Source organism: Taurulus bubalis (genome assembly GCF_910589615.1).
Source record: "Taurulus bubalis genome assembly, chromosome: 14".
Taxonomy (NCBI): Eukaryota; Metazoa; Chordata; class Actinopteri; order Perciformes; family Cottidae; genus Taurulus; species Taurulus bubalis.
This window is the reverse complement of record NC_136602.1, coordinates 3,386,497-3,398,693: the sequence shown is the minus strand read 5'-3', so window position 1 is coordinate 3,398,693 and position 12,197 is coordinate 3,386,497. Positions and strand designations below refer to the sequence as shown.

The window sequence follows — 12,197 nt, the reverse complement described above, 5'->3', positions numbered from 1 at the left end:
GAATAAATGTTTAATAACTTAAACTAAATTCCACTGGCAACTGTCTCAAGGCTGCATGTGTCTTTTGGTAATTCATGTTGGAAGGAAAATAGTTTAATATTTTGCGCACAACCCCATAATAATTCCGTGTTTTGTCAAAGTACCATAAACTAGTGATGGCGAGATGAAGCTTCCTGAAGCATTGAATACATCAATTATTAACTTATTAATATTGTGTCTATCTTTATGATATAATGGCGGGGTCAAAATCAAAACTCGAAACAAATTGGGAGAGGGTTGTGATGTGACTGTGGGTCAGTGGTTAGAATATCCGACTTTCAGTCAGAGGATCGGTGTTTCGAGCCTCGGCTCCGCTAGTCCATGTTGATGTGTCCAATATTTTTTTAAATAAAAATAAGAACTTTTTCAGTGCTGGGCTTTTTGAGACTATTTCGCCTGCTTTATAAAATACCCTTTCACAGACACACATGAAGCTGGTACAGAGAGGAAGGGGGAAATCAATCACGTCACCGCATACGTCATCGACACAAGCCTCGATACGCGCTTCACCAAAATCTACCTGGATTACTCGACATGAAAGGACACATCACTACCATAAACCAACGGGTTGATAAAGCCATTTTAATTTGAAAGAAATGAGTGGTTGGATACATGTGTTTACATCCACAACACTTGATTTATTCAGTCAAGACACACACTGATGTACAGTAATCTTTTATTTCTTCAGGAGGCATCATGAGAACATTATTTACAATTCTGGGTTGTATGGGGACAGTTTAGTGTCCCTGCGTTGGCTTTATATTACAGCCTGGTCTCAAATGGGGCCGACATTAGAAGCTTGATTTTCTTTTCCTTCAAAATAATTATTGAAATCTCCACAACACCATTTTTCAAACTCCAGTTTTTATTTTGGTATGAGAGCAGGTGAACAGATTCAGTTTCTTACAACAGAATCACTCCTGTTCATGTTCCTACACTGTAAAATAACTCCAGTACTCAAACATCCCACGATGTTATTTCATTTACTGAAGTCCCACGGCACAAGTGTAGTGCTTTCACTTTAAGGCCCTTAATGTCTCACTCTGCAAATCTCTATATTCAATATGTATTAGGATTAAGAAGCCCAATTTCTCTCAGACGTGACTTCACTTTCCACGTAAACCGGCGAGCGACAGCCGAATTCTCTTTTTAACGGAAATTCCGACGAGCCGCGAACGCGTCGTCGCCGCCTGGAGTTGAACCCCCGGTGTTGGAAATTTGGAAACCCAAACGGACAAAAAAAAAAAGCCGAGGAGGGATGTGAGGGGCGATACAGAAAAAAAACAGAAGGCGTCGAGAGACGGGCAGTGATGTCATGAAATAGTCAGGCTTTTATTACTGGAGTCTCTGAAATTTAAAATCATTCAAACGTCTGGGTCTCTTTGTAGTTTCGCTCCATGCATCCATCAGTCGGTCCCTTTGTCCCTTAGTCCTCCCCTCTCACGCGCCCCCGCTCAGTCTTCCATCGTCAGCGTGTTCAGTTCCTCGTCCAGCTCCTCCAGATCTTCCCCCGTGAACAGGTTCTCGTCCACCGGTACCTCCTCCTCTTCATCGTCGTCCTCCTCCCCGCCCGAATGTCCGTTGGCTTCTGCGCCGCCGCAAGCTCCGTTCAGCTGCTCCTCTGTAGACGGGCAGAGCGAGGGATCGTTACAGCGTGTTTGTTATTAAGAGTTAAAAGTACAAAAAAAAATGTCTCGTCCGGTTACAAATCCCCTCTTACCGTTGTCTGTAACCGGCGGCCGGGTCTTTTTCCTCGAGGCGAAGCGGTCCATGGACGCTACGGTAATGCCCGTGTTGTCGACCTCTTGTGGAACAAAACGGGATAGGTCTATGTCCTGGAACTCTGTAGAATCGGCCTGCAACAAAACATTGTGAATGACGTTTAGACGGGAGTGTGACGCATTTAAAAAACATGTAGAGAAGCAGGAAAGTGCAGAAGGAACGCTGAGACTGAATAAAGTGACCATGCTATGTATCCATTTAGGATCAAATAAATGTTAACTAAGGAGTGTGTCGGTAAAACAGCCCGAAAAAGAGTCATTTTGCCCTAAAACACAGGAGGTTTATAAGTCCAGCTAGATGTTTTTGTTGTAAATAATTTGTATTAATAAGGAAACGTGTGTAAAAAGCTCCATCAGGATTAGTCATTCATATTCAACAAACATTTTAGGACCAAAAAAACCAAGTCAATCAAGTCAAGACTAATTAAAGCGCTCTTCTTTGACTCACGCTGTGCACCAAGGGAACATTTTTGCCTTGGTGCACACAATTAACAAGCAAATTATTTGCTGTGTGAAGTCTGAAGACTGTACTGGAAGGAAGCTCGTTAATATTCGCTTATGGAAGAGGAGAAATTGTGTTCTGAACCTGGAGACATTTACCGGACCATAATGCAGAGGGAGATGATGCGTCACCTGTTCAAGCTTTTGACTACGGTGAACCAAAGGGGACAAAAAGCTGCAGCCGAGACTTTTTTTTTTACATGGTGAAAACAGGAAGACACTTATTGCTTGTGTTCAAAATGTTTAAGTACTTAATGGCCTCATGTTTACGCATTAGAATGTTTTTTTTAGGACTCTTATAAAACATCGACCACAACAACCTGCAGGTGTTTTGTACCAACAATGCAAACCATGTTGAGTGCAGTTTCATTTGCTGGGACGTCTCACTTAAAGAGCACCAAACTAAAACGAGCATCGTTCTCGGAACCAATTTACCTTTTCCTCCTCGTTGTCGACATCATTGTCGTCTTCGTCGCCGCTCATGTACTGAGCGTCCGTGGCTTCGTCGTCGTCCTCGTCGATCAAATCGGGTCGGAACTCGAACACCTCGCGCCCGCTCACCTACACACACACACACACACACAAACACACACACACACACACACACACACACACGGGGTTTCATATTAATCCTGCAGCGCCATGGAAATGTCTGCATCGTAAAATTAAACACCACAGAAGAGTTAAACTCACCACTAGCGATTTCCCCGCCTTAAAGTCGGCCTTCTTCTTCTCCATGTCCACCATCGCTTTGTTGATCTGTTAAACGGCAGCAAGAGGGGGAATCGTGTGAGAGACTTCAAATCAAACCTGCCGCCGCCGCCTCGGACAAACGGACGTCAATGAAGTGAAATAAAGAAAAGATTCGACGCGTTCCAACCTTGTCCTGCCTTTTCCTCTTCTTCCAAGCCAGGAAAGTCTCCAGGGTGATCCGAGTCACGTTGGCACCCAGAGCGGCTCGCTGCAGAGAGACGGGTCGGGATGAGGAGTCAGATTCAAATGGCTCCACTGTATTTTATCGTCGTATATATTTAAATGTGCATAACGGTTCTTAAAGTTACTTAATCACGACCGGCGCTAATGATGGTACAGCTGACGTCTGAACGCTCAGAACCACAACAGAGTCAACGCATCAGATTAAATTATGTCCGATATCGAACGCATAAACAAACATTTTCATGCCTTTTCTTTCATGGAAAATTACATTTGTTTGATCGTACAAGAATCGGAGAAAAGTTAACCGGTTCATATCCATCAAAAGCTACGCATTTATGAATCGGAATCTGTCTACAAGAATGTAAAAAGGTGTATATTAAATTAACTACCGAGTTTGACCGGCTAATACAAATTGGATACCTTTTATATCCAAAAAAAAACGGCCAAACCTCGCTTCAGTGTAGGTTAAATTCATCTTTCATTGAATTATTCTGCTGCTCCCGCATCAACCATTTCTAATTATAATCATCTATTTTTGGTTAAATACATTTCTTCATCGTTTGTGACCCCTCCCCTCCCCCATCCGGCCTCACCTCGTTTTCTATCAGTTCCTCCAGCGAAATCTTATTCTCCTCTTTCTCCTCCTCCTTCTTCTTGTCCTTTTTCAGCACAAAGCCCGGCGGCAGGGCGTGCCGGTACATGCAGACGTCGCCGCCACTCGGACATGACCAGAACCAGCCGTACTTGTTGTTCTCTATGGCGTCCAGGAAGTGCTTGCACACCTGCGGGCGACACGGCGGAGAAGACGGCGTTACAGAGAGGGCGCCGGCGTGTACATCTCTCGGGTCCAGACAGTTTTTGTCATTTAAGAAAAAAAAACGACTCTGAAGTCGTCTTTTCCCTTTCTGGAAAAGAGGCTCAAGGGACGGAGCGCTTTGCTTTCATTCATTCATGGCCGACCCGACTCAGCAATAAGAAGAATACAGCAGGGATCAAAGACATGTATAAATAATTGAATCAAATACCTTCACTGTGAACAACCTAGACCCAGGGAAGATATTCCTCTCTTGGGTTTCTCGTCCCTTGTCTCTTCATCTTTTATTATCTTAATACTTCCTGAACTCTGTCATATGGACCACATCCCACATCTAAGTTTCTTACACGTTTAGGAAACCATTGGTCATAGTATCAAATGATAATGCAGAATAGACTTACAATATGCGTTTTGGATTTCTTCTTCTCCGCCTCTTCTCCGTGTTTCTTGGCGATCACCTCCTCCAGCTTCTTCTCATCCCAGGTATCCATCGTGTCTAAACGGGAAAAGACAAAGTTAAGTCTTTTTTTCAAATAATAAAACCTAACAGAAAAGTTATCTGGAAGTAGACAGATACATGTATTGATTCATTACTTTACAGACAGTGTTTTGAGTGATCTAGTGCTTCTATAGAGACCGATTTTAAGGTGGCTACTAGGTTTATCTCGACCTCGTTTCTCGTAATACCAACACTTCAAATGACAAATTTGTTTTAAAAATGAACTTAAACAGAGAAGAAACACTAACGTCTAATTGTAAAGTGAAATGTCAAACCAAACTGTCAAAGTTTGTACAAGACAGACAACTTATTTTATGTTCAGCCATTTCTGGACGATCCCATCAAACACCACAGTGGCGTCGCTCAGCGCTGCAGTGCCACACTATCTCCGCTAAGCGCTCACCTTTCTCCAGCCCCTCGTCCCTCTCGTCCACGTAGAGACTCCTCTTCTCACATTTCCTCTCCATTGTCAAGTCATGGCTGAACTTGCACTTGTCACCTTTAGTGCACTGGCCCTGCTTGAAGAACGCACATAGCACCGACTTTGGATCGACACCTGTGGAAAACAGGAGAGGGATCGACTGTTAGTTATCTTTTCTAGTACAATGGCCACAAACAGATTTTCACAGGCGCCGTTGTCGGTTACCTTTGGCGACTTTCTGAGCAGCGACGACCGGTTTAAAGAGCTCGTTGAGTTCATCCAACTCCTTCTTCTTGTCGGTCTTCTTAGTGGCCTTATCTCCCTCACCCTGGGACACACACACACACACACACACACACACGGTAGATATATTTAAAAATGATCTCAAATTAGCTGAGCACATTGACGGGCGGTGACATGTGGTCACCAGATGATGGGGCAGCAGGAAAGGAGAAGCACAGTGAGAACCAGCGAGACAAGAAGGTTGGAGACGGTCAGAGATATGAAGGAATAAAGAACAGAGAGGGAGAACAAGAACTTCCTACTGACCGGTTTGACTGGCGGTTTGACTTGCTGTTGAACGTTCTTGATGAACTTCTGCTGCTTGCCCCCCTTCTTGTTCTTCAGGCCAAATGTCTTGTCCTAGAAACAAAGAAAAACAAGCACAAATATCATCTTTCAGCTTCCAATATCATCCCTGAAGCGAGCGGTTCCAACCCAACAGGTTTCTGCTCTTGTTTCTGCATCGTTACAAACCCACAACATGTAGTGTGTGTGTACTGTTCTGACCTCACCGGCAACACAAGACACAGCCACTAAGACTCATCATGTCAGATTACTTTCATCCGGCATCGCACGCCGTCATGAGACTCAACTACCTGACTTCAAACGTTGTTTCTCTGAAAAATCAAGGATACAGCTGGCGTTTTGTAATAATGTTAGCTCCTCCTACAATTAGGGCCAATTTTCCCATTATATCAATACTGTGACGCGAGACGCCTTGATTTTGCATATAGCAATACGTCATAACTTGTTTTTTTACTGGTTTAAAAATCCTAGTAAAGAGAAGGACTGGGCTGATCTTACGGTCTAGTATTTTCCCACTTGGTCGTTATTACTGATGATTATTAATCATAAATCTCACCCTGAAAGCGCCATAGGTCAACCCTACCGTATTGATATTGAGGTATTTGGTCAAAAATGTTTTATATTGTCTTTCCGCTACGTCGCCCGACCCACAATCCTCTCTGATTTCTGTGGCACTCAGCCCCAGAGGTCCACACTGAGATTGTAAATGTAAAGTTTCATTGATAAAAAGGGACACATCCCTTAATATTTAAATACACCTGCCACTTTCACCTACAGTACACTTGTTTATAGTACCCGTTATCTGTGCACGTTATTTTATATTCTATTATAAATGTTATGTTTTGTATGCACCACCCTGCCTCCTCGTATGTGAAACATACCTGGCAAATAAATGGTTCTGATTCTGATAAAATCAAAAGTACTATAAACAAATTACATAAATAAATGTATACAAATAATACCGTTATTGTTATTTTGCGGTAGACTGTCCCTTTAAAAAGGGCTCTGCTACTTTTGGGGAAAGTTGGGCTCTGTAGTTTTTAGTCAGAGGTAACTAAAGTGTGTTTAGCTGTGAACACACAATAGACCAACATGTCAGTGTGGCTTCAACAAAGGAGGTCTGTGGGCTCCATCAGGCGTTAAATACACAGAAATACCTTTTAATAAACAGAATATGTTCATTTAGTATGGGATTTGGAGGCAATTACCTCTCATCCTTTAAGCCTTTACACACCTGACCTTGCAGTGTTCATACAAAGTACACAAGTATACAAGTTACGTGTAATTAGACAGGCGATAAATACACTTAAATCCCCTAAAATCAGACTCAACGCACCAGCTGGTTAACGTGACTTTAACACGTCGCTGAGCCCGTGAACGTGACGACAAGCCGGTACAGTGAGACGAGGCTTTAGAGTCAGAGCTGCTGTTTTACCTTTTATTTTTCGTAATTTAAAACTGCGACATCGTCATTTTCAACATTAATGTAGTTTGTTTCCTTAAATACAAACTTTAGCTCGGTCTCAGGCCGCTCGTGTGTCCGGTGAGGCCGAGCAGAAACAGGCCGCTCGCGCTACGATCCCCGCTCACGTGGCGCTTATACAAGTAAGCCACGCTCATCATACAATAGAGAGATTACAACAAAAAACATAGTTATTTGTGTGTATTTAAACTGATGAACAAGGGGACATTTAAACCACCGTGTGTGAACGCTCACTGCGGCTGCGCGGCCTTGCTAGCGGCTCGAACCACGACCGTTGGTCAAAATTAATAAAGTGCTCCACTTGACAGCTGAAGAACCCGCTTCATTTTAACTAGTGTGATTATAATTATTGTTAAAAACTAAATGAATCACGACAAACTACTGAGGAGTCGGCGGGGAAAGCTACCACCTGTCACGAGGCCGGGTTAGCATGGCCGGCTAACGCCGAGCGAGCTAACTCGTGTTTTACTTCCTTTACCTCGATTATCTTTTCCTTTTTCTTCTCCTGGGTTTTTTTCCCAGTCGCGGGCTGGACGGGTTTCTTCGGCGGCATGTTGGCTCAGCTGTGGCTGCGTATGGAACCTCGATCGGCCGTGTGCTATTTCTTTTAAATGCGGGGGGCTGGAAGTCCGCTCCACATCACCCGGTTGATGCTAGCGCGCGGAACGGCAACGGCGTCCCTAGGCCACATGTAAGTTGTTGATGTTCCGTGGCGTCATCACGCAGCGCGAGGTGCATGACGGGTATTGTAGTCTACGGGGGAACAAATAATATATATATATAAAAATATACATATATTTTTTTAATAATACATGTTATGCTGTATTAGTATATCATTGATATATATTTTTTTCTTACTTTGTCTTTCTCTAACTGTGTCCTCTAATACTGGTAAAGGGTGGGATTATTTTTTACTATACTGTTGGATATACTGTATGTATTAATTCACGGCATCAATTAAGTCTCATCTTTATCCATAATGATACATCATTATTTATTTACTGGTAATATTTTTGTATCAGGAATCTAAATCTGTATAGTAACTTTTAATAAACAAGTCTCAAATAAATGGCAGCTGATACTACTGCCACAGATGCAGAGCACAAAGGACTACACATTTATAGATTAAAATCTTGTATGTTCCTTTACAACATTGGCATTCAGTGGACTGTATAGGAGGAATCATGTATGTGACTGGTGTACAAGAAAAGGATCTCCAATATTATAATATACGTTATGTATTTTAGAACTGCTGCAGCGATTAAAGTTTTGGGGTTTCACTTCAGGGTCCTCTATCATTTTAGTGTAGTGTTAGTATTTCACCACCAGGTGTCAGTGTTGCAGTATCTGCCAGTTGAGGTGAGAAGTATCACAGAGGTACTGACTGGTTTAGTGTCAAGAAGTGCAGCATACTGTATATCCTTAGAGAGCATCGAAACAAGAAGAAGACATTTAGTCCGGTAACTCGCTGATTGCCTTTTTTAGTTTTATGGAATTTTGACTGAGCATATTTTCTCAATATGTTTGTTTTAAAGAAGCATTAGTGGGTTACGAGGATCTGATTAATACACAACCACCCAGGTTGATTCCTTGCAATGCAGCCAGAGGTGGTGAGATGATAAAATGACTAAGTTTCTTTCGGATGGTACTTTGCATTAACAAGTAAATTCACCTGTAGTAGCAATCAGAACGGATTGACCTGCAGCACCCAAATAATCAAGACAAGCAACATAATCTGATCCTGCAGCGCAGAGATGCAAAATGCTCGGAAGTTGGGGACGACTGGATGAATTATTTAGGAGGGGTTTACACACAAATACGTTGCAGAATCCACGTGCGGCAGAAACTAATGTTTCCAGTCGGCCGTCGATTTGTGAGAAGAAAGTGAAATGAATTGAAACCATGAGTGGTTTACAAATAATTGTCCTGAGCATAAAACAAAGGTTATTAATGAGCCACCATCTGGCCGGTGGACATAAGACAGTTTTATTAGCATTTGGCCTCTATTTAACAGTTTGATTGTATAGGCTGCTGGTCAATTAAGACACCCCTGGTAGGGCTTTTACTGCCTGGAGGAAATTCGAGACCTAACTGGAAACCTTGGCTGTGGAGGTCGTGTGGTCTCTGAGCTCTAAGTGCTTTCTGGCGGAGATTCGGGGAAAGCAAGAAGAGCAACAGCCCTTTGCAAACCCCACTTATTCTTTACCAGGAGCATGACATCGTGTCATGGCTGCAGGCCAGAGAGCCGAACCAGCAAGCTTCTTTTTTTTTTTTTTTTTTACTGTTTCAGCCGCTGATTCAACTTGATATTAATTACATTTCACTTAAATTCCTAATGTGATTTCATTTGGCACATTTGACATGTGTGGCTTTCGTCCACATCCTGTCTCAGTGCACTGTTCAGCATTGTGTGTGTGTGTGTGTGTGTGTGTGTGTGTCGTACAGCAGAGGCGTAGTCACGAGCCAAAATGGGTCACACGCTCGCCGCTCCTTTTGGGCTCTCGTTTGCTCTCGTGTGTTTTAATGAGCCTCGTTTTCTTTTTGTCCGAAGGGGAAGGGACAAACATTTACTCAGTTTGGGTTCCCACACGATGACCGTATACTAGTCGAGTGCTTTAATGAGTCCCAGAGCGAGACAAGGAATTCGTTCCTGCAGCGTCGTTGGCTACAAACGGTGCGGTTAGCATCTCACACGTTAGCATCGTACGCGTTAGCATGTTAGCACCGCGCTCGTGAGCATGCTCTGATGCGACTTCCCGTCATTTCATTCGCACGTGTGTTTGTTACACGTTCACTCGTGCGTAGCGCCCGTTCCACCTTGTAGCTCCGTTAGCTTGCTCCGTTAGCTTGCTCCGTTAGCTTGCTCCGTTAGCTGGCAAATTCACGCGTGCATACGTGAAGGCTTTCATTGACACAACTCCTGAGTGCATGGCTCAGGGCGAGATCTTAAGACAACAAAGGAGGGTTTTATTGCCTCAAGCAAACTTTCTCTCTCTCTCCGTGTCTTCAACTCCTTCTCTCGCTCTTCCTGTGAGGATATTTGTGTGTGTGTGTGTTAAAGAGAGAGAGAACAGCCTAATAAATCACTATATCTGATACAAGACCATTTTTCTCCATAACCTCCTTCTTCATATTCATACAAACATCGATCTGTTTTCTGCAGAGGGCACGCATGTCATGTACACACACACACACACACACACACACACACACACACACACACACACACACACACACACACACACACACACACACACATACCAACATCAGCACACACATGGCTGCACATGGAATCCACTGACTGCCTTGCAGATGTGCAGATTTTTTTTGCAGATGTGCAGATTTTGTTTTTAGCGAGGCACTAATCGGAGGCGTCCCGGCCCGGCCTCCTCCTGCACCTCGTCGTCATTCAGCTGTCAGCTGCTCCCCGCGGGACGCTGGGGACAGGAAAAGGGCGGGAAAAGATTAAAGCACCAGGAAACCAGAACCACCAAGAAACTACCTGCTCCAAACCAAGAAAAATAAATAAAAATACCTGCAATTATCTACAGTATTCTTAGGAACATTTTATTTCCAAACAGGCCGTCCAGATGAATACCTGTTTGGCATTTTAATAACAGCCTGTAAAAAAGCGCTGGTTGCTAACCTTTCCCTTCGCCTTCAGAGAAATGTGTTTATTCAACTCTGGGACAAGTGGGTGAGATACATAAAACCCTTTCAAACAGATTTTATGTTCTGTACTGAACTCTTTTGAGACTGGCCTAAAAACCTTTTGATTCAGGAAGGCATTTTTTACCTTGAGTTAATTTATTGTCAGCTATTACATTTTTTTTAATTATTTTTATTATTATGGGTTGCTTTAGATTCTTTTTGAAGGACAAGTGCGATAAAAATGAAATGCATTATTATTATTATTATGTTATAATGAATGAATGACCATGTAACGTTGCTCTAGCCGAGTAAGCCAGATTGACCTCAACCACACACTCTCGAGTCCCTTTCTCCGTCTGATGTGTGTGTGTGTGTGTGTGTTGTTGTTGCTTCTGTTTATGCGTGCACTCTCCCAAATTGTACAAAGTTACCCAACCTTGAAAAACTGTGGATGCCATACATGCTGGTACGAATGTATACTTTGTAACCTAAGCTACTGTCCAAAAATAATAAAAATAAATACGTGTGCATAAAGACCCAGACCCCTCTCTCTCTCTCTCTCTCTCTCTCTCTCTCTCTCTCTGGAGTTATTACTCTCCCCTTAGAAACGACTCGTCTTCATTTACCTCAGATGATTTCCTACATTTCCCACAATGACTTCCGCGGCCCCACGAGAACAGGTGGGAGCTCGTTTTATTTAGCGTTGTGTTTTTTATGTTCAGGTAATGAGCAATAGCAGGAGGAGCAGAGTGACTCTGACAGCGAGAGAGCACGCTTTTCTTTGTCGTTTTTCTTCATCCTAGAAGAGAGAGGATCGTATCCTTTTACTGATAACGCATCTTGTCTGCTGGATGCATTGTACTCCGGTCCCTCGGGGCGACTGTCGGTGGAGAGATTGCGGTGTATTCCTCCTCTCTGGGTGGATTTCGTTCTCCCCGTGTGATGCTTGAATGTGCAAAATGAAGTTTTGAAAGGAGCGCTTTGCTCGGTAATCCTGAGGGACTGACACCAAGACAGGATGTTTAGCCTGCTGTTGATGTTTTAGATAACTGACAGATGCTTTGCTGCATTTGTAGTCTTTTATATATATATATATATATATATATATATATATATATATATATATATATATATACACCATTCCAGCTGCACTGGAAATATCTCATATTATCTACAGAGCAACAAACAACAAGACTTCAAGATAGTTTCCCAGATGCTATTTTTAAACCATTTTAAACTGTTTTCAGGAGGACTTTTCCTTTAACAAGCTGCCCCATTATTCACTTACTGCAGAAAGAAATGTCTACTGCTTCCCTCAACTGAATTGAGCTGTTTATAAACCCCATTGCTGTCATTCACACGTCACCAACTCATTTTTGGTGGATGCACCGGCTGCTCTGATGACTGTTTTTTATTGTATTTGTTATAGTATATTCAGCTATTGACTCCCTGCAGGTCTCTTTTTTCATCCGCATAAAACTGTT

At 42.9% G+C, this 12,197-nt stretch overlaps 1 protein-coding gene across 1 annotated transcript; it reads right to left on the bottom strand.

Annotated features, from left to right (window-relative positions):
• Nucleotides 1–602: 602 nt before the first annotated feature.
• Nucleotides 603–7,716, bottom strand: zc3h15 (zinc finger CCCH-type containing 15). The gene is made up of 11 exons (XM_079229353.1): nt 7,541–7,716; nt 5,541–5,633; nt 5,217–5,319; nt 4,974–5,126; nt 4,473–4,567; nt 3,851–4,039; nt 3,202–3,282; nt 3,015–3,080; nt 2,757–2,882; nt 1,760–1,895; nt 603–1,660 (listed from the first exon to the last, which is right to left on the bottom strand). Exons 1-11 carry the CDS (start codon nt 7,613–7,615, stop codon nt 1,494–1,496), a joined length of 1,284 nt encoding a protein of 427 aa, XP_079085479.1. The 5' UTR covers nt 7,616–7,716; the 3' UTR covers nt 603–1,493.
• Nucleotides 7,717–12,197: the final 4,481 nt, after the last annotated feature.

Coding starts and splice junctions, on each gene's coding strand:
- zc3h15 (XM_079229353.1), bottom strand. CDS start 7,615: ATGCCGCCGAAGAAACCCGTCCAGCCCGCGACTGGGAAAAAAACCCAG. Junction 5,634..7,540: donor AAAAGGAAAAGATAATCGAG/GTAAAGGAAGTA, acceptor CTTTGTTTCTAG/GACAAGACATTTGGCCTGAA. Junction 1,896..2,756: donor TCGACAACGAGGAGGAAAAG/GTAAATTGGTTC, acceptor GTTTTGTTGCAG/GCCGATTCTACAGAGTTCCA.